We start from the raw sequence: 15,718 nt of genomic DNA on the forward strand, positions 1-15,718 counted from the left end.
AAAATGTTTCTTTTATTTACAAGATTGTTTTCTTCTATTTATTTTTGTCCTCCTTTTCATTGTAAAACGTTGGTCACCTTAATCGTTAGCAATTATGAACAACAGCATCACTAATAAAAGTGAGCTTTCTCTCCTTTCCCTTTTTATAAAGTAACATGAAGTAGTTTCCCTATAATTCCAAGTCTCTATCTTACATAGTAGGACAGAAAAGAAACTTAAAGACAAGACAGTACCACAAAGCAGACAAATGCACTGGAGTTCAGGGAAGGAGGTCACCTTACATCACTACACAAAAGGACAGTAAAACCCGGCAAAAGCTTTGCTCAAAGGTAAAATTTCCGTGGGTGACCTGAAGAAGTGTGGATGAAAAAGGGGCCACAGACTAAACCTGAGGTGCTCAGGGGAGGTCTACTTGGCGGCCTTTACAAACTCAGAGACCCAAAGTAACTGCATAGGATGGTCTGTAATTAAAACTTTCTAACTAAGAGCAGATCACTGCAGGTCGTCATGTCCTGCTGTATCTTCCCTGACTACGGTCAATCTTCACCTTACTGAGCCTGTCTATTGTCTTTCTGAATCTATGATAACACATCTTTGGAATGTCGGGGGGTAATTCCCTTTTCCCACACCCCGCAGGGCACAACCTCCCCCTAGAGCAGAGACCATAGTGCCCCTCATTGTTACTGTTTTCCTGTTGTCAGCTGTTAGCTATCCTCAACCTGCCTATGTAGAAGAGGGATGTGTCTATTCATTTTACTTTTTATCCAATCCCAGAGATCTCCCCGCTTTGCTTTCTCCCACCTCCCTCATCTATCAACAGGGACTTCATGTAACCCCTTACGTCTTCCCCTTTGATTCCAATGTACAGAACAAGTGGTAAAATGGCCATTTTCCAGAGCATTTTTTCAATCGGTTGAGATTTTGCTTCACAGCAATTGCATCGGTTTGGCTCAAATAAACTCATAAAAGTTCTTAGAGGATTGGATGTTTCTTATGTGGATAGAAGCATTTGAAGTGGATCAGAGTCAGAAAAACCCTGTGAATTCTTCCTCTAAAGTTTGCACTACATAATTTCTAATCTGTCAAAAAAATAAACAAATAAAGCCTTCAATGACAAAAATTTGCCCAAGTTTACTTTTTTGGAAGATTGGGAAGTGGTGGGAGGGAGAAGAATCCTGAGTGAGGATTACAAATCTAAAACGGGAAGATTATAAACTCTGGGAGGCCCGCTCGGGATTGATTTACCAGCTCTGCATGGCATCTGGTCTCTGACAGATGCTCACTAAATATTTATTGTGTGGAAGGATGAATGAAGGAATAAATGAATGAGTGAGTCACTGACATTTATCAGAAACTTGTATTGATCTTGGGAAAATAACACTGAGAATATTACTGGCATTCTCCTTACAGAAGAACTAGGTCCTAGCAGAGGAGTCAGCTTAACTGAAAAAAGGGCTCCTTTCCACATAGAACATCCTCTCCAAACCACTCAGAGAGGGGAGGTGTCAGGGGACATGCAGGGAACTGTAGGTATGAAGGCCATTCAGGAGATCAATAGAACAACAACTGACCTGCCTTGCTGCTCCAGTAAATAACACTCTCATTTCCGTTCTCTGTGCAGGGCTTCAGCCCTAAGCTGACTTAGACATATTTCTTGTACTTTTATCCAAGGAAACCTTCACTTATAATTCCCTATCTTCTTATAAGGGACTCGCAGTCCCAGAAATTTATTCCACAGTCAGTACACCTACAATAATTAGCAACTTAGACTGCTCATTTGGTCTCTTTTCATGTTATAAAATGCCTGCACTGCATAAAAAGTCCACTATAATCTCAGAATGAGAGATCATTAGATATTAAGGGTCACAAAAATTACACATTTTGAAAGTCTTGTTACTTAAACAATATTCACCTTTTTCATGGGGTTCGCCTACACAGGAAATATTTTTCCTCCATGTGAGCAGTATGGATCATGTCAGCAGCCCACCATCCTGAAAAACTCCCTCCAATTTTCAGAATTATACAAGTTAGAAATTCAAGCATCTTGGGAATTCTATAGTCTAATTTATTTCTCTTAGAGAAGAGAAAACTGAAGCCCAGAGATTCTAACATTTGAGTAGAGTTTTACAAGCACTTCATCAAAACCAAGGGCTGACTCCCCTCCCAGAGGCCTCAGCACAATAATAGCTGCCTCTCTTAACGAATAATTATTTACTACTGGGAAGAGATGTCAGGACTAGCGAGAGTTTGGTAGGAAAACTTACACAAGAATCGGATTTCAGTTAAAGGGCATTAGAAGACGGAGAAGCAGGAGTTGGGAAAAATAAAAATTAAATGAGAGTATGAAAATACAATCAGTTTATAACAATAAACACTTCATAGACACAAGAGGGAAGACTATGGATCACAGGGCATGCAGAATGTTTCTTCTGAAACACTCAAAAGGACCATTACTGTCCTCTAAACCCACAAGTGATCAAATTACATTTTCCATTACAAGCATCAACCTAATGTATCTATTTCATGGCCAACAGCCCCTCCGTCCCACCAATTCATGCTGGTGTATTAATTCACACTTCATATTTTATCAGATGTATCATGCAACAGTTAAAGGCTGACCTTGTTGTGTTGAACTGCTCTGACCTTCACCATCTCAGTTATCCCTTTACAAGTTTCTTCAGTGGCAATGTTTTCTAGTTAATTCACTAATTCACTCTTTAAAAAAATGTTTATTAAATTTACTGAGATGACATTGCTTAATAAAATTATCTAGGTTTCACATGGACAATTCTATAATACATCAGCTGTATATTGTATTGTGTGTTCACCACCCAAAGCTAAGTCTCTGTCACCATTTATCCCCCTGTACCCTCTCCAGCCCCCACCCTCTTTCCCTCTGGTTGTCACCACACTGCTATCTGTGTCTATGAGTTTCCCTCTTTTGCTTAATCTCTTCACCTTTCTTCACCCGACCCCCTCCCCTCTGACAGCTGTCAGTCTGTTTTTCTATGAGTCTGCTTCTATATTGTTTATGTTGTTCATTACATTCTACATATGGGTGAGATTGTACGACAGTTGTCTTTCTCTGACTGGCTTATTTCACTTCGAAACTGCTCTCCAGGTCCATCCAGGCCGTCTCAAAAAGTAAGATTTTCTTCTTTTTTATGGCCAAGTAGTATTTCATAATATAAATACACTGTTTATAGTTAGCCCTTCATGCCCTTGACAAAGATGTATGAAAACTGAAAAATGGTGTCAGATTAAAATGAGAGAAATTTTGGGACGCAATGATTTTAGGAAGAGAAAGAGAATATAAAGGACCAGCCAGTGAGGAAAGCCCTGGCTTTTTCTCGTCCTGGGATGTTTGTGGAGACTACAGGTTGGGGACAGAATGACAGAAAGGGAAGCTGACCTGCTGTTCTCTCCTCTCCAAAACCAAAGAAACAGAACTATTCCAGGAGATACTTGGATTCTTCTAGAACCAGAACACCTTCAGAAGGGTCCACGTGGCTGAAGCCAGATCACGAGGTAAATGTGCTAGTTATTAAGTTGCTGATGCTCAGCTCCAAACCCACCCTCCTCCACTTTGTCCTGCTGGGGCTGGGACTCTGAAAACTTCATCTGGCTTTGCTATCTGGCGGCACATCACATCCTGCTAACAGTGGTGATAATGGAGCTGCATAGTTGGAGGAGAAGAGGGGACATACAGCCTTTCCCCAGGTGCACAAAGCACTCTCCAGAGCTGAGACTTCAGTACCACCTGGCTGGTGCCTCTCAGAAGACATGCTTCAGCTCTGCATGACCCCTCCTCAAAACGACTACATTTTAAGAACTCCAGTCTCTTCCCGTGTTCTCCCTGCCCTTGGGGTGGTCGCTGCTTCTTGCACTTGATATATCCTAATACCTTAAAGCAGGCATCGTCAAACTTTTTATAAAAACCGCCCACTTTTGCAATGCTGGTCAACCTGGTCCCTCCCGCCCACTACTGGGCGTTTCAGCTTTCACGGTGAGGTGAGCGGTAGCAGAGCAACCAAACGGCTGCGCTGCGAATGGCCCACCAAGAAAGCTGGAGGGCCCACTAGTGAGCGGTAGGGACCAGGTTGACCAGCACTGCGAAAGTGGGCGGGTTTTTATAAAAAGTTTGACGACGCCTGCCTTAAAGTAATATTTTTACCTTTCAGTTATCTAATTAACAACTTTCTACCTAATTAACAATTATTTCTATTACATTCTACTGTGTACTTTCCTATCTTCAGGCCCTCACTGATGTAAAAACTCACCCCAGGAAACAGCCCTCAGAAACAGGTTGGAGGAGAGGTTCGGTAATGCCTCGAGCTACATGCAGTGCTGAGCTCCTTCCCCGCGGGACATGGTGTGTGGTGACCAATGGCAGCATGCAGGGCATCCTTAGGAGTCAGATCATCCTCTATAGGTGACTGTGATGTTGTGGCTCCTTCACTGACCACCATGGCACTAACAGTCATTCTAAGGATTGTGACATGAAGTGGGTCCTCACAGACACTCCGGAGCCTTTACAGAAAGGACATGGGGGCTCTCTGTCAAGCCCTAATCAGAAAATGTCTCTCAGCCTTCCAGGTGCCACTACTCATCTTCACAGGGCTTATCTTCCTGGGAACAAAACACAAAATCTCATTGTGTATATTGCTACATTATAATCAGGTAAATCACAGTCTTGCTGCGTCTCTCATGTGAAAGTTAGGAGCTGGGCTGCGGAAGAGTGGGACTCTGCACTTGCACTGGGGCTACGTGGCTATACCAAAAAGAGCTGGGGATCTTAAGCCCCTCTGTCACTCTGAGGCTCCCTTTTGAGTAGAAAGCAGTTCATCTCTTGTGTCTGAGGAGACAAACCCTCTCCTACAGGAAAACTCAGCCATAACCTTACTGAGGCAGTCATCTAACAGAGAACCGCTGTTCTCCCTGAGACCCATCCTTCAACCCCTTGTTTCCTCAAGACTCGTAACTAGAGTCTGATTTCAAACTGCCCCCTGAGGTCAAGTACAGGTGTGACTCAGGATGAAGCAGCTGACACAAGAGAATTGCAGAGTTTTGATAAGAGATATTGTCAGACACCTGGAGTACATGAGTAGGGTCACAGAGGATGGTCTCTGATGCTGAACTGAGCCAAAGGTGACGACACAGTGCACTGCCAGATGTCTGCACTCCCTGTTTGTGTTGGAGCTAGAAGCAGCTCAGTCAGCATACCTAGCGGTTGAGGAGATTTGGCCTTACTTGTATGGAGCTGAGATGCTGGGGCATCCCTAGCACAACGCAGAAGAAGCAATAAAAAGCTTGGGGAGTCAGAAATGCTGGAGTGAGTTCACCATATAAAATCTGCATACCCACATCCACAAGTCTGCTGAGAGGACCCAGAGGAGACACCCCTCTATAAGATGTGATACGTTTATGAATCATGATTTAGGGGACCACATGTCCTACGTGGGCCACACATTGCAGCACAGGATGACTTGCTGAGACTGCAGGATACCACAGCAATGAAGGCTAAACTATAACACTTTAAAGCCAAAGACAAGGTGGGTGCATTTATTATAATGAGAATAATTGATATTAGAAAACTTTTACCCACAAGGACTTTTGACAGTAGCTAGCTGAAATAAGTGTAGGATTGAAATAGATGGGTAACTTACAAAAATGGTATTTAGTTATATTAAATAGAGAAAACTAGGTCTTGTAATCAGCAAGCTGACTTGAGTAGCCACAGTGGAGAGTCACACGTCTTCTACCAGTTTATTATTTTTAACTTTTTTTTTACTTTAGCAAGAGGAGAGGAGGCAGAAAGAAAGACTCCCACATGTGCCCTGACAGAGATCCATCCAGCAAGCCCACTAGGGGGTGATGCTCTCCTCATCTGGGGCCACTGCTCCATTGCTTTTTCTTTAGCACCTGAGATGGAGGCCACAGAGCCACACTCAAGTGCCGAGGCCTATTCGCTTGCACTAACAAAGCCTAAGCTGTGGCTGTGAGAGAGGAAGAGAGAGAGAGAGAGAGAGAGAGAGAGAGAGAAAGAGAAAGAGATAAGGGGAAGGGGAGAGAAAGGGGGAGGGGTGAAGAAGGTTGCTTCTCTTGTGTGCCCTGAAAGGGAATTAAACCCAGGACACCCACACACCGGCCAACACTCTACCACTGAGCCAACCCCAGCCCGGGCCTCTAGTTTCTAACAAAGCAAGTTGACAGATCCAGAGCATCTCTATTAAAGGGTTGGTTTGTGCCCATGAAGAATGATCCAGCATCCCTGGCATAAGCACACACTGTCAATCTCCAAGCCTCCCCCAAGAGACCTGAGTCCATTACTAGAGTGACTGCGGAAAAGAGAGTAACTACATCTTTCAGGGATGAAAAGAAAGTGGCTCTTAAATGGTGCTAATTCCTGACTCAAAATTCCATCGTGAAACATCAGTCAAAGAGAGGGCTATAGTTATCAGGTCATAGGCGATGGCTTTCTGAGGGCCAACTCTTTCTGAGGGCTACTCCCCACTCTGAAGTTATTTACCTAGTTCCTGAATACATGATTGGGCCAGACATTCTTGGCAACCAGTAAAATACTCACATTGGTTCTCTGGCCCACAGATTAAGGTAGGTAGGGTCACGTAGAGGCCCTGGGAATTCTACCCAAAGCAGCAGCACACCCCCAGGAGGAGTGCAGAGATTAGTGCCACTACAAAAGATCTGAAGGCTATAGGGGTGATGGCACCTGTCACATCTTCATTCAGCTTGCCTGTTCTCCTGAACTCTGATGCCGGGGAAAGCGCAGAGGTCTTTAGCTTTCATCAGGTGGAAAACAGAAGCCAGCCAGGCTCTCTGTGGTGCTTTCTCAGGAGTTAGTCAGCGTACAGTCCATCACAAGCATCTATCTGTACCAGATACTGCACTAGACGTAGCTCAGGGATACCATGGAGAAGGAGGCAGGGTATGTCCTGCACATGTAGTAAGGCCCAATCAGTGCTCTTATAAGAGCATGCACATAAGGGACTTGAAATCAAGATGGTGGAGTAGGTAAATGCTGTGCTCTCCTCCTCCCACAACCACATCAAACTTATAGATAAACTGTAGATCAACCACCATTGAGAACCACCTGAAGAGCAGCTGAACAGACTCCTATAACTAAAGATATAAAGAAGCCAGCTTGAAACTGGTAGGAGGGGCGGAGACATGGAGCAATCTGTCCCCACACCCCCGTTTGGCAGAATCAGGGGGAATATCTTGGCTGAGGAGGTCCCTCTGTGGAGTGGGGGGTCCTATCTGCACACTAGGCTTCCCAGCCTGGAGACCAGTGTGGGGAAGAGGAGTCCCCACAACCTCTCATTGTGAAAATCAACTGGGGATTCTGTCTGGGTGATACAGTAGGCTGAATCTACTTTTTAAAGTTGTAGATATAGTCGCCTGGGTGTATCCAGATTCCTTACCAAGAACACTGTGTCACAGACTATGAGGGCAAGAGCCCTGAGGAGCATGACACACCACTGCTCCTCAGCTGTGAAGCTGAGTCCCAAAGACTTAACAATTCCAAGGTCAATAGCTCATAACTGGCTGAGTGTGAGGTCCTCAGGCCAAACCACACCTGGAGGCAGACTGTCCCTGAGACACAGTAAGGGATTTAGTTAGGCAATGCTCTTGAAACTTACCTGAAGGCCAAAAGAGAAAATTGTGCTTCCCATTTCTTTCTCACATATGTATTTTTTATTCTTACAGAGAAAAAGAAATTCACTTTACAGCAGCAACTAGGGAAAAAAAAAACATCTAGAAAAGTGCCATGAAATACAGCAAACCCCCCTCCCCAAAGTACAGAAGTCCTTTCACAAGAACAGGACACAGCAGGAAGGATGTATTTCCTGTTAGGAGCTACTAAAGGGATGCCACTCCAGGTTATGCCGTATCTCCTCATCCTCACAACAAAGCAGCACAAAACATCTGAGCACAAAGCTGTGCCCACAGCTGTCTGCTTCTCCCCAAATGCATGGATAAGGGTCTTCACTGGGGTCATCTTCCAGAATAGCTGCTGCTTCTTGCTCTAACAGACAGTTGTGAATATCCATCCTGCTCTTCCTACAAGATTTTAACAGAATGTTCCACATTCACAGTTTGACATTCCAAGAAAAAGTTTTTAGAGTCCTTGGAAACAAAAAGGACAGCTGAGAGCCTCCCTTCTCCCACAGCAGTGTTACCATATGTGCAGTGCAATAAATGATTGTGCATGAAAATGACTCTCCAGCTGTGATGTCTACTCAGACTCAGAACTGTACCACTTGCTATCTGACCAACGTCTCCAGTGGACAGACAACTACTGGTGTTTCAACTCAGCTTGTCTAAAACAGGGTATTGATTTCCAGTGTCCTCCCCTTCCCTGCACACAAACTCCTCCTCCTGTTTGCCCATCTCAGAAAAATGCACAATTTTTTACCTAGTCGTTCACACCATTTTTGGAGATTTGTGATTCTTTTGTTTCCACTTACAATTGTCCTGAATCCCACGACTGCACAGCCCTGCCCCAGATCAGACCAGATCAGTACCTCCTGCCTACTCCACTCTAGTGGCCTCCTGATTCATCTCATGTGTTTTCCCTCAGTCATCCACTGTCCACATGCCAACCACGAGGACCTTAAAAAGGAAAACAGTTCATGTCTCTCCTTTATTCCAAACCCTCCATGGCTTACCATGATCCTTGGAACACAATCCCGCCTCCTGACAGGGACCTACAAAGCCCTCCTGCTCTTGCTGGTAGAGGCCTCTACCTGCTCCTGCCACACTTGTCCCACATCACACACGCTCCTCCACTGTCTTCCTTGTTTTCAATCAGCGTATTATACTGGCTGCTCCAATTGCCTGGTACACTCCTCCGCAAAGACTCCAGTGGCTGATTCCGAGTCATTTTCAGATCTCTAAGCAACTGTCACCTGAGATATCTCTCCTGAACATGCAATGTGAAACAGCCCCTGCCTCCAGCGACGCTCTGTCCTCATGTGCTGCTTTGTGCCCTTCACTCTCTGAGATGACCACGCTTCCTCATAGCTCTCACCGGAACTCCCCAAAACCTGGAACCAGAACTCCCCAACACCTGGAACCGTATACCAGGTGCTCAAATATCTGAGAGGATGACGGAATGAACACGACATGTCTTGATTAATATTTTAAAGATGCTGGGTAAAGCCAGGAGAACATGATGGCATTTATAAATAGAAAAAAAAGAACCATGGAGCCTGATAATCTGCCCAACCAGAGGAAAGGAAATGGGCTCTCACCACACTGGAAAACCAGCAGCAGATTGGGCTCCATTTTCTCTTCATAGGGAGGTGGCCTCAGCAAAGCAGATTTTTAGTCAAGAACCAGTTTGAAAAAAATTCCCTTAAATGGGTCCTTAGCTTTAGCTTAGCACAAAGCCAAGCTTCAGCAAGACCCTCCATGTGCAGAGGCAGAAGCTGCACACCCTGCTGGGCCTCAGCGAGCTCTGGTAGCTGCTCCCAAACACACTGCATCTGATTCTGCTCATTGTGACAACCTGACTTGTAGATGATTAAATCAGGAAGGCAGGGCCTCCATGAATCAGATTAGTGCTCCCTTGCTCTCTTTCCACCACATAAAAATCTATCAAAAGTCCAAATAGCCCTGGCTGGGTAACTCCGTTAGTTAGAGTGTCATCTCAATATGCCAAGATTGCCAGTTCGATCCCTGGTTTGGGCACATACAACAACCAACCAATAAATGCATAAGTATGTGGAACAAGAAATTGATCTCTCTCTCCCTTCCTCTCTCTCTAAAATCAATTAAAAATACAAATAAAATGTCTTTACTTCTCATTTAAGCTTCTTGTTTCCTAGGTATAATGACATATGAAATTAGTTTCTAATTCTAACCTATCTCATTTACCAGTTAAGAAGTGATTCTACCATAAGGCAGAAAGAGCTTTTTGCTAAACCAATTGTTAAAAACAAGACAGTAGGCCCAAAATGGACTCACATACGCTATGCAAAAGGAGGCTTAATCACACTTTCAGCCTTTCCCAGAAATGAAATCTTAAACCAGTCAATGAGGAGCCACCTAATCCGCACTAGTGAGGTAATCTGCCATCACCTAGGAAAGTGACCTTGCCACAACCAATCCAGGTTTTTAGAGTGACTCCTTGTACCCGCTTCCTTCTGTCTACAACAGTCTCGTGTTTGGTACAGATCTCAGAGCTCCTTTCCCTCTGCTGGATGGAATGCTGCCCAATTCATGAATTGTTGAATAAAGGTAATATCTTTGAAATTCATTCAGTCCAATTATATGTTATTGTTGTTGTTGTTTAACACATTCAGTTATTAAAATCTTTCTTTAATGAATATTCTTTTTTTCTCAATGACTGAACTGAAACTTGTACCTTATCATTTAGTTTGAGGAGTCGTTTTGTGTGTGTGTGTGTGTGTGTGTGTGTGTGTGTATGTGTGACAGAGACAGAGAGAGAGAGTCAGAGAAAGGGACAGATAGGGAACAGAAAGACAGAAAGAGAGAGAGATGAGAAGCATCAATTCTTCATTGTGGCGCCTTAATTGTTTATTAATTGCTTTCTCCTATGTGCTTGACCATGGGGGCTACAGCAGAGCAAGTGACTCCTTGCTCAAGCCAGCGACCTTGGGCTTCAAGTGAGCAATCTTTGGGCTCAAGTCTATGATCCCACACTCAAGCCAGCAACCCCACACTCAAGCTGATGAGCCTGCGCTCAAGCCAGATGAGTCCACATTCAAGCTGGTGACCTTGGGGTTTTGAACCTGGATCCCCTGCATCCTGGTCTGACGCTCTATCCACTGCGCCACTGCCTGGTCAGGCTAGTTTGAGGAGTCTTATCAGTTTAAACATATATATGGCAAATGATGAAGTCCACAGGCAGACTTATGAGTAGACTATTTGGTGGAATAATCTAGCCACTATTTGGTCAAAAACATAGAGGTGACACAAAGGGCATAAAAATCAGAAAAGTTGCTTATTCAAATTCTGCCTCTTAATAAATTGTCTAATGTTTTGTCTTAATAGGGTGACTTGATAAAGTTGAAACATTCATTGATAAGTACATAAACCTATTCTAGACCATAAAATTAGATAATAGTAGAGTATTAATATCAAATCTGTCCAATAAGGAAATTCTCCACCTAGTATCTTCTGGCAAACGTTTAATGCTGACCAAAATATGACTGGTGTGCTTTCTCAGGTAAGTCTCTGCTCCATTTTGTATCTTAGTTCTCAACTCATTGGTCACACTGAATTACTCACAGCTAAGCATCTTTTCTCTTTTTCCTGCTTCTTGTTCCGTGTGGATTAAGACCTCATTTGTTGCTTTTCAAGTTATAAGGTGTTAAATAAAAATTTTTAAATACTAGACAAGTTCAACCTGCTCTACAGCTGCTCCAATTCCACACTTGAACTTCAAGTTGTCTACAAGAAACATGATCTGCTAATATTGTCAAAAGCATTAATGTTTGACTCCTAGGGTGTTTAAACTTCTCTTACATTCAGCTAAAATCAAGAGGTGCACTTAAGCTACATTTACGAGAGCTGTATTTGACCAATCTTTTCACTACTCTTGTGTTTTTGTTTTTGTTTTTTTTGTTGTTGTTGTTGTTTTGTATTTTTCTGAAGCTGGAAACGGGGAGAGACAGTCAGACATCCCGCATGCACCCTACCGGGATCCACCTGGCACGCCCACCAGGTGGCGACGCTCTGCCCACCAGGGGGCGATGCTTTGCCCCTCCCGGGCGTCGCTCTGCCTCGACCAGAGCCACTCTAGCGCCTGGGGCAGAGGCCAAGGAGCCATCCCCAGCGCCCCGGCCATCTTTGCTCCAATGGAGCCTTGGCTGAGGGAGGGGAAGAGAGAGACAGAGAGGAAGGAGGGGCTGGGGGTGGAGAAGCAAATGGGCGCTTCTCCTATGTGCCCTGGCCGGGAATCAAACCTGGGTCCCCCACACACCAGGCCGACGCTCTACCGCTGAGCCAACTGGCCAGGGCCTGTTTTTGGGTTTTTTTTTGTTTTTTTTTTCACTTTTCTGAAGCTGGAAACAGGGAGAGACAGTCAGACTCCCGCATGCGCCCGACCGGGATCCACCCGGCACGCCCACCAGGGGCGACGCTCTGCCCACCAGGGGGCGATGCTCTGCCCATCCTGGGCGTCGCCATGTTGCGACCAGAGCCACTCTAGCGCCTGAGGCAGAGGCCACAGAGCCATCCCCAGCGCCCGGGCCATCTGCTCCAATGGAGCCTTGGCTGCGGGAGGGGAAGAGAGAGACAGAGAGGAAAGCGCGGCGGAGGGGTGGAGAAGCAAATGGGCGCTTCTCCTGTGTGCCCTGGCCGGGAATCGAACCCGGGTCCTCCGCACGCTAGGCCGACGCTCTACCGCTGAGCCAACCGGCCAGGGCTCTGTTTTTGTTTTTTAAGAAATGCCTTCCACTTTTTATACTCTTGACCCCAGCTTATTTCTCCGAAAATCTACTAAAAGCATTAGAACAAAAAGACTTTTGAATAAATGTAATAATTCGGTAAATAGATCCCCTCTTCTTTCTTTCTCCAGATCTCATAGCTATCAAATCTGTTTTTTTGGGGGGGGGAGACAGAGACAGAGAGAGAGACAGGAAGGGAGAGAGATGCGAAGCTCTTCGTTGCGGCGCCTTAGTTGTTCATTGATTACTTTCTCATAAGTGCTACAGTAGAACCAATGACCCCTTGCTCAAGCCAGAGACCCCGGGCTCAAGCTGGTGAGCCCGCACTCAAGCCCGGCGAGCTCCAGGTTTTCGAATCTGGTTCCACTGTGTCCCAGTCCAATGCTCTATCCACTGTGCCATCACCTGGTCAGGCGCTATCAAATCTTTTTGGAATCTATCTGGAGAAGAGACTTGTATAGAAATATATGCAGTATTAACTTAGGTTACCTTTTAGAAGTTAATTTCAATCTCACCTAGACATGCATCAAAAATATCCCATCTTTCCTTCTCTCCCTACTCATTCACAAGCTAACACACACTCTTTACAAGCAGGAGTAACAAGGAAGGGCAGGGATTTCATACATAGGCATATTGATTATTTCTTTTAGTAAGGCAATTTCCTGATTGAACAGAGAGCTGCTGGGTGAACCTAGAAGATGCATATTTTTCAAGCTAAGCCTTTTCAAGGGCAGATGCCAAGGTGAACCATGCTCTGGAGGCTTCTCAGTAACTACAAGGGTCTGTGAATAATCGTCCAAGATCAGCACCCACTTCCCAGCTGCACTTGGGTTTGCTCTAAAGCAGCCCAGCTCAGAAATTCATGTAACATTCTGGCACACACACTCACAATCTCTCTCTCTCTCTCTCTCTCTCTCTCTCTCACACACACACACACACACACACACTCAGAAAACACACATACACACACCAGAAAGACTGCAGCCAACATACACACACACACACAAAACACACACACTAGAAAGACTGCAGCCAACACATACACATACACACACACACACACACACACACACACACACTCACTCACTCACGCGCGCGCTGAAAGCCTGCAGCCAGCTGTCAGGCCGGCAGGTTCTAAGGCGCTGGGTCAGCATCCCTCTCCCAGTCCACAGGACAGCTCCCCTCGCCGGAGCAGCAGCCGCTGGTCCTTTCGGTTCCAGTCTTTCCCCACCGGTAGGAAGGTGGCCTTACCTCGGGGGCTGCTTTCTTGCAAGTACGGTGGGGCGGTGGGGGTGACGTTTCCCGAGTGGGGGGCTGACAGCAGAGGCGAGCGCTCGTCCGCCCCATCAGCAGCCATGACTGCGGCAGCGGCCGGCCAGGCGAGACTCCCGGGGCTGCGGTTCCTAAGGAGGTGCCGGTGTGCGGCCGCTGCTGCGCCGGAGGCCGGGAAGTGTCACTAGGCTGGGGGAGGGGAGGGGAGCGCGCCGGGAAGCAGGACGGGATGGAAGGTGGGAGGCAGAGGGAAAGAAAGAGCATTGAGCTGAGGAGGGGCGACGGAGGGGATCAAGGAGGAGGGGACTAGGAAGGAGGGGACTAAGAAGGAGGAGACTAGGGAGGAAGGGGTCAGGGAGGAGGAGACGTCGGAGGAGGGGGCCAGGGAGGAGGGGACTGAGAAGGAGGGGACTTACGAGGAGGGGACCAGGGAGGATGGGGCCTCGGAGGAGGGGACCCCAGGGAGGAGGAAACTTGGGAGGAGGGGACCTAGGAGGAGGAGGAGCAAGCAGGAGGAAGGGGCTGCTGCAGATCTTTTCTATCTAAACCTGTCATTTTCATAACTAAGGAAAAGGGTGAAGAGCAGCCCAGAGGGGTCAGGAGGAAAAGCCCGCAACTAGATTCTAGCAGACCTGCCCCAAACAGGGTCTCAAGTTCAGCCCCCAGGGAGGGAGTCCTTTGCAGTTTATTCCTTGGGTCATCAATTTCTTCTTGAGGGCGCTGCTTTTGTTAGAAATCACTTTCCAACATCTAAGAAAAAGTAAATTTTTGATAATGTTTTGTTAAAATTTTAATACTTGTTTGGGACTCTAATAACAATGCCTTGTTGAAACATACTGGTTTAGGTTTCATTTCACAAAATAGGTTACTATTTTAGTTTTGTTTGTGCACTAAATTGTCCCTGACACATATACAATTATACAGTTTATGAATAACATAAGACAATGAAGAACTATTTTCTTGAGGTAATACTTTAAAATTATATTTCACATGTACAAAAAAAAATTTTTTTAACTGTTCTTGTTCTGCTTTCTGTGTTGTTTTTTTTTCTTTTCTTTTCTTTGTTTTTCTATTTTGGTGGTTTGCTAAAGTGGTTTGAAAATCAAAGTTTTCAACATGGCCAAGTAAAAATGCAATAAGAATATAGTCATGGTCTCAAATGATAATTTTTCTGCAGTGTTTCTCTGAATCATTCAACAAACATTTATTACATGCTAACAGGGTCTACAATAGTGAATAAGGCAGGTCTTCGTGCTCTGATGTCTGTGAGATAGCAGAGTCAAAAACAAACCAAAAATGAGGATGGGAGACTCAGCCACATATCCAATGAGGCACGAGGAAAAGCAGACTTTACACAATTGGAACTACTACAACTGTCACTAAGAGGGGTCTCAAATTTTACTCTCTGAAGATATTCTCTCTTCCAAAAAGTATATTTAAGCAACAGCTGAAAATCCTAGAAAAAAATCTTTTACTATGCATCATCTTTTGTGAGTCAGTGTTAGGTTACAATACAATGTAAGGATCCCCCTATGCCTACAAGGACATTTATAGGTCTCCAGGGACCTGGGACGTGAGGGGTCAAGATGTAGCACTCCTTGCAAACAAGAACAATTTAGAAAATAAACAGCAATGTTTTTTACAGCTGCAGCCTGGAAGCTATTGAGTTAAGGAAACTTTTAAGAATCAACAAAACCTTTTACTGTAGTGCCCTAGCCTGTCACCAGTACCTTCTGTGATAACAGTGGGCTCACATTTCATTTATCCACCAACCCTTAGCCCCAGCTGACTTTGAGCAGACAGAAACCACATTTCTCATTCGCTGTAACATCTCCAACATCTCACACGTGCAGGCACAGTAAGTCAGTGCTTAGTAACTACTTACCAAATAAATAAGCAAAGGGTTATATGAACAAACCTCACACTACCTCAGAATCTCACTAAAAGAAATTGTTAACCAGATAAGAGCATTTTGTTTTTGGTTTTGGTTTTTTTTTTTTTCTGTTTGT

General features: G+C 45.1%; 1 protein-coding gene across 3 annotated transcripts in view; it reads right to left on the reverse strand.

Moving 5' to 3' along the window:
* PIP4P2 (phosphatidylinositol-4,5-bisphosphate 4-phosphatase 2) overlaps window positions 1-14,032 on the reverse strand; it is a 59,423-nt gene extending 45,391 nt beyond the window's left edge. Inside the window, exon 1 of one of the 3 annotated variants that reach the window (XM_066264703.1) lies at window positions 13,689-14,031. In XM_066264703.1, the coding sequence (XP_066120800.1) occupies window positions 13,689-13,794 (106 nt within the window). In that variant the 5' untranslated portion in view covers window positions 13,795-14,031. Of the gene's footprint in view, window positions 1-13,688 lie in introns of all 3 variants that reach the window. The other 2 variants (XM_066264701.1, XM_066264702.1) reach the window with 2 other exon arrangements.
* Between the last annotated feature and the right edge of the window lie 1,686 nt (window positions 14,033-15,718).

The sequence above is a fragment of the Saccopteryx bilineata genome, chromosome 3 (genome assembly GCF_036850765.1).
Source record: "Saccopteryx bilineata isolate mSacBil1 chromosome 3, mSacBil1_pri_phased_curated, whole genome shotgun sequence".
NCBI classification, from domain to species: Eukaryota; Metazoa; Chordata; class Mammalia; order Chiroptera; family Emballonuridae; genus Saccopteryx; species Saccopteryx bilineata.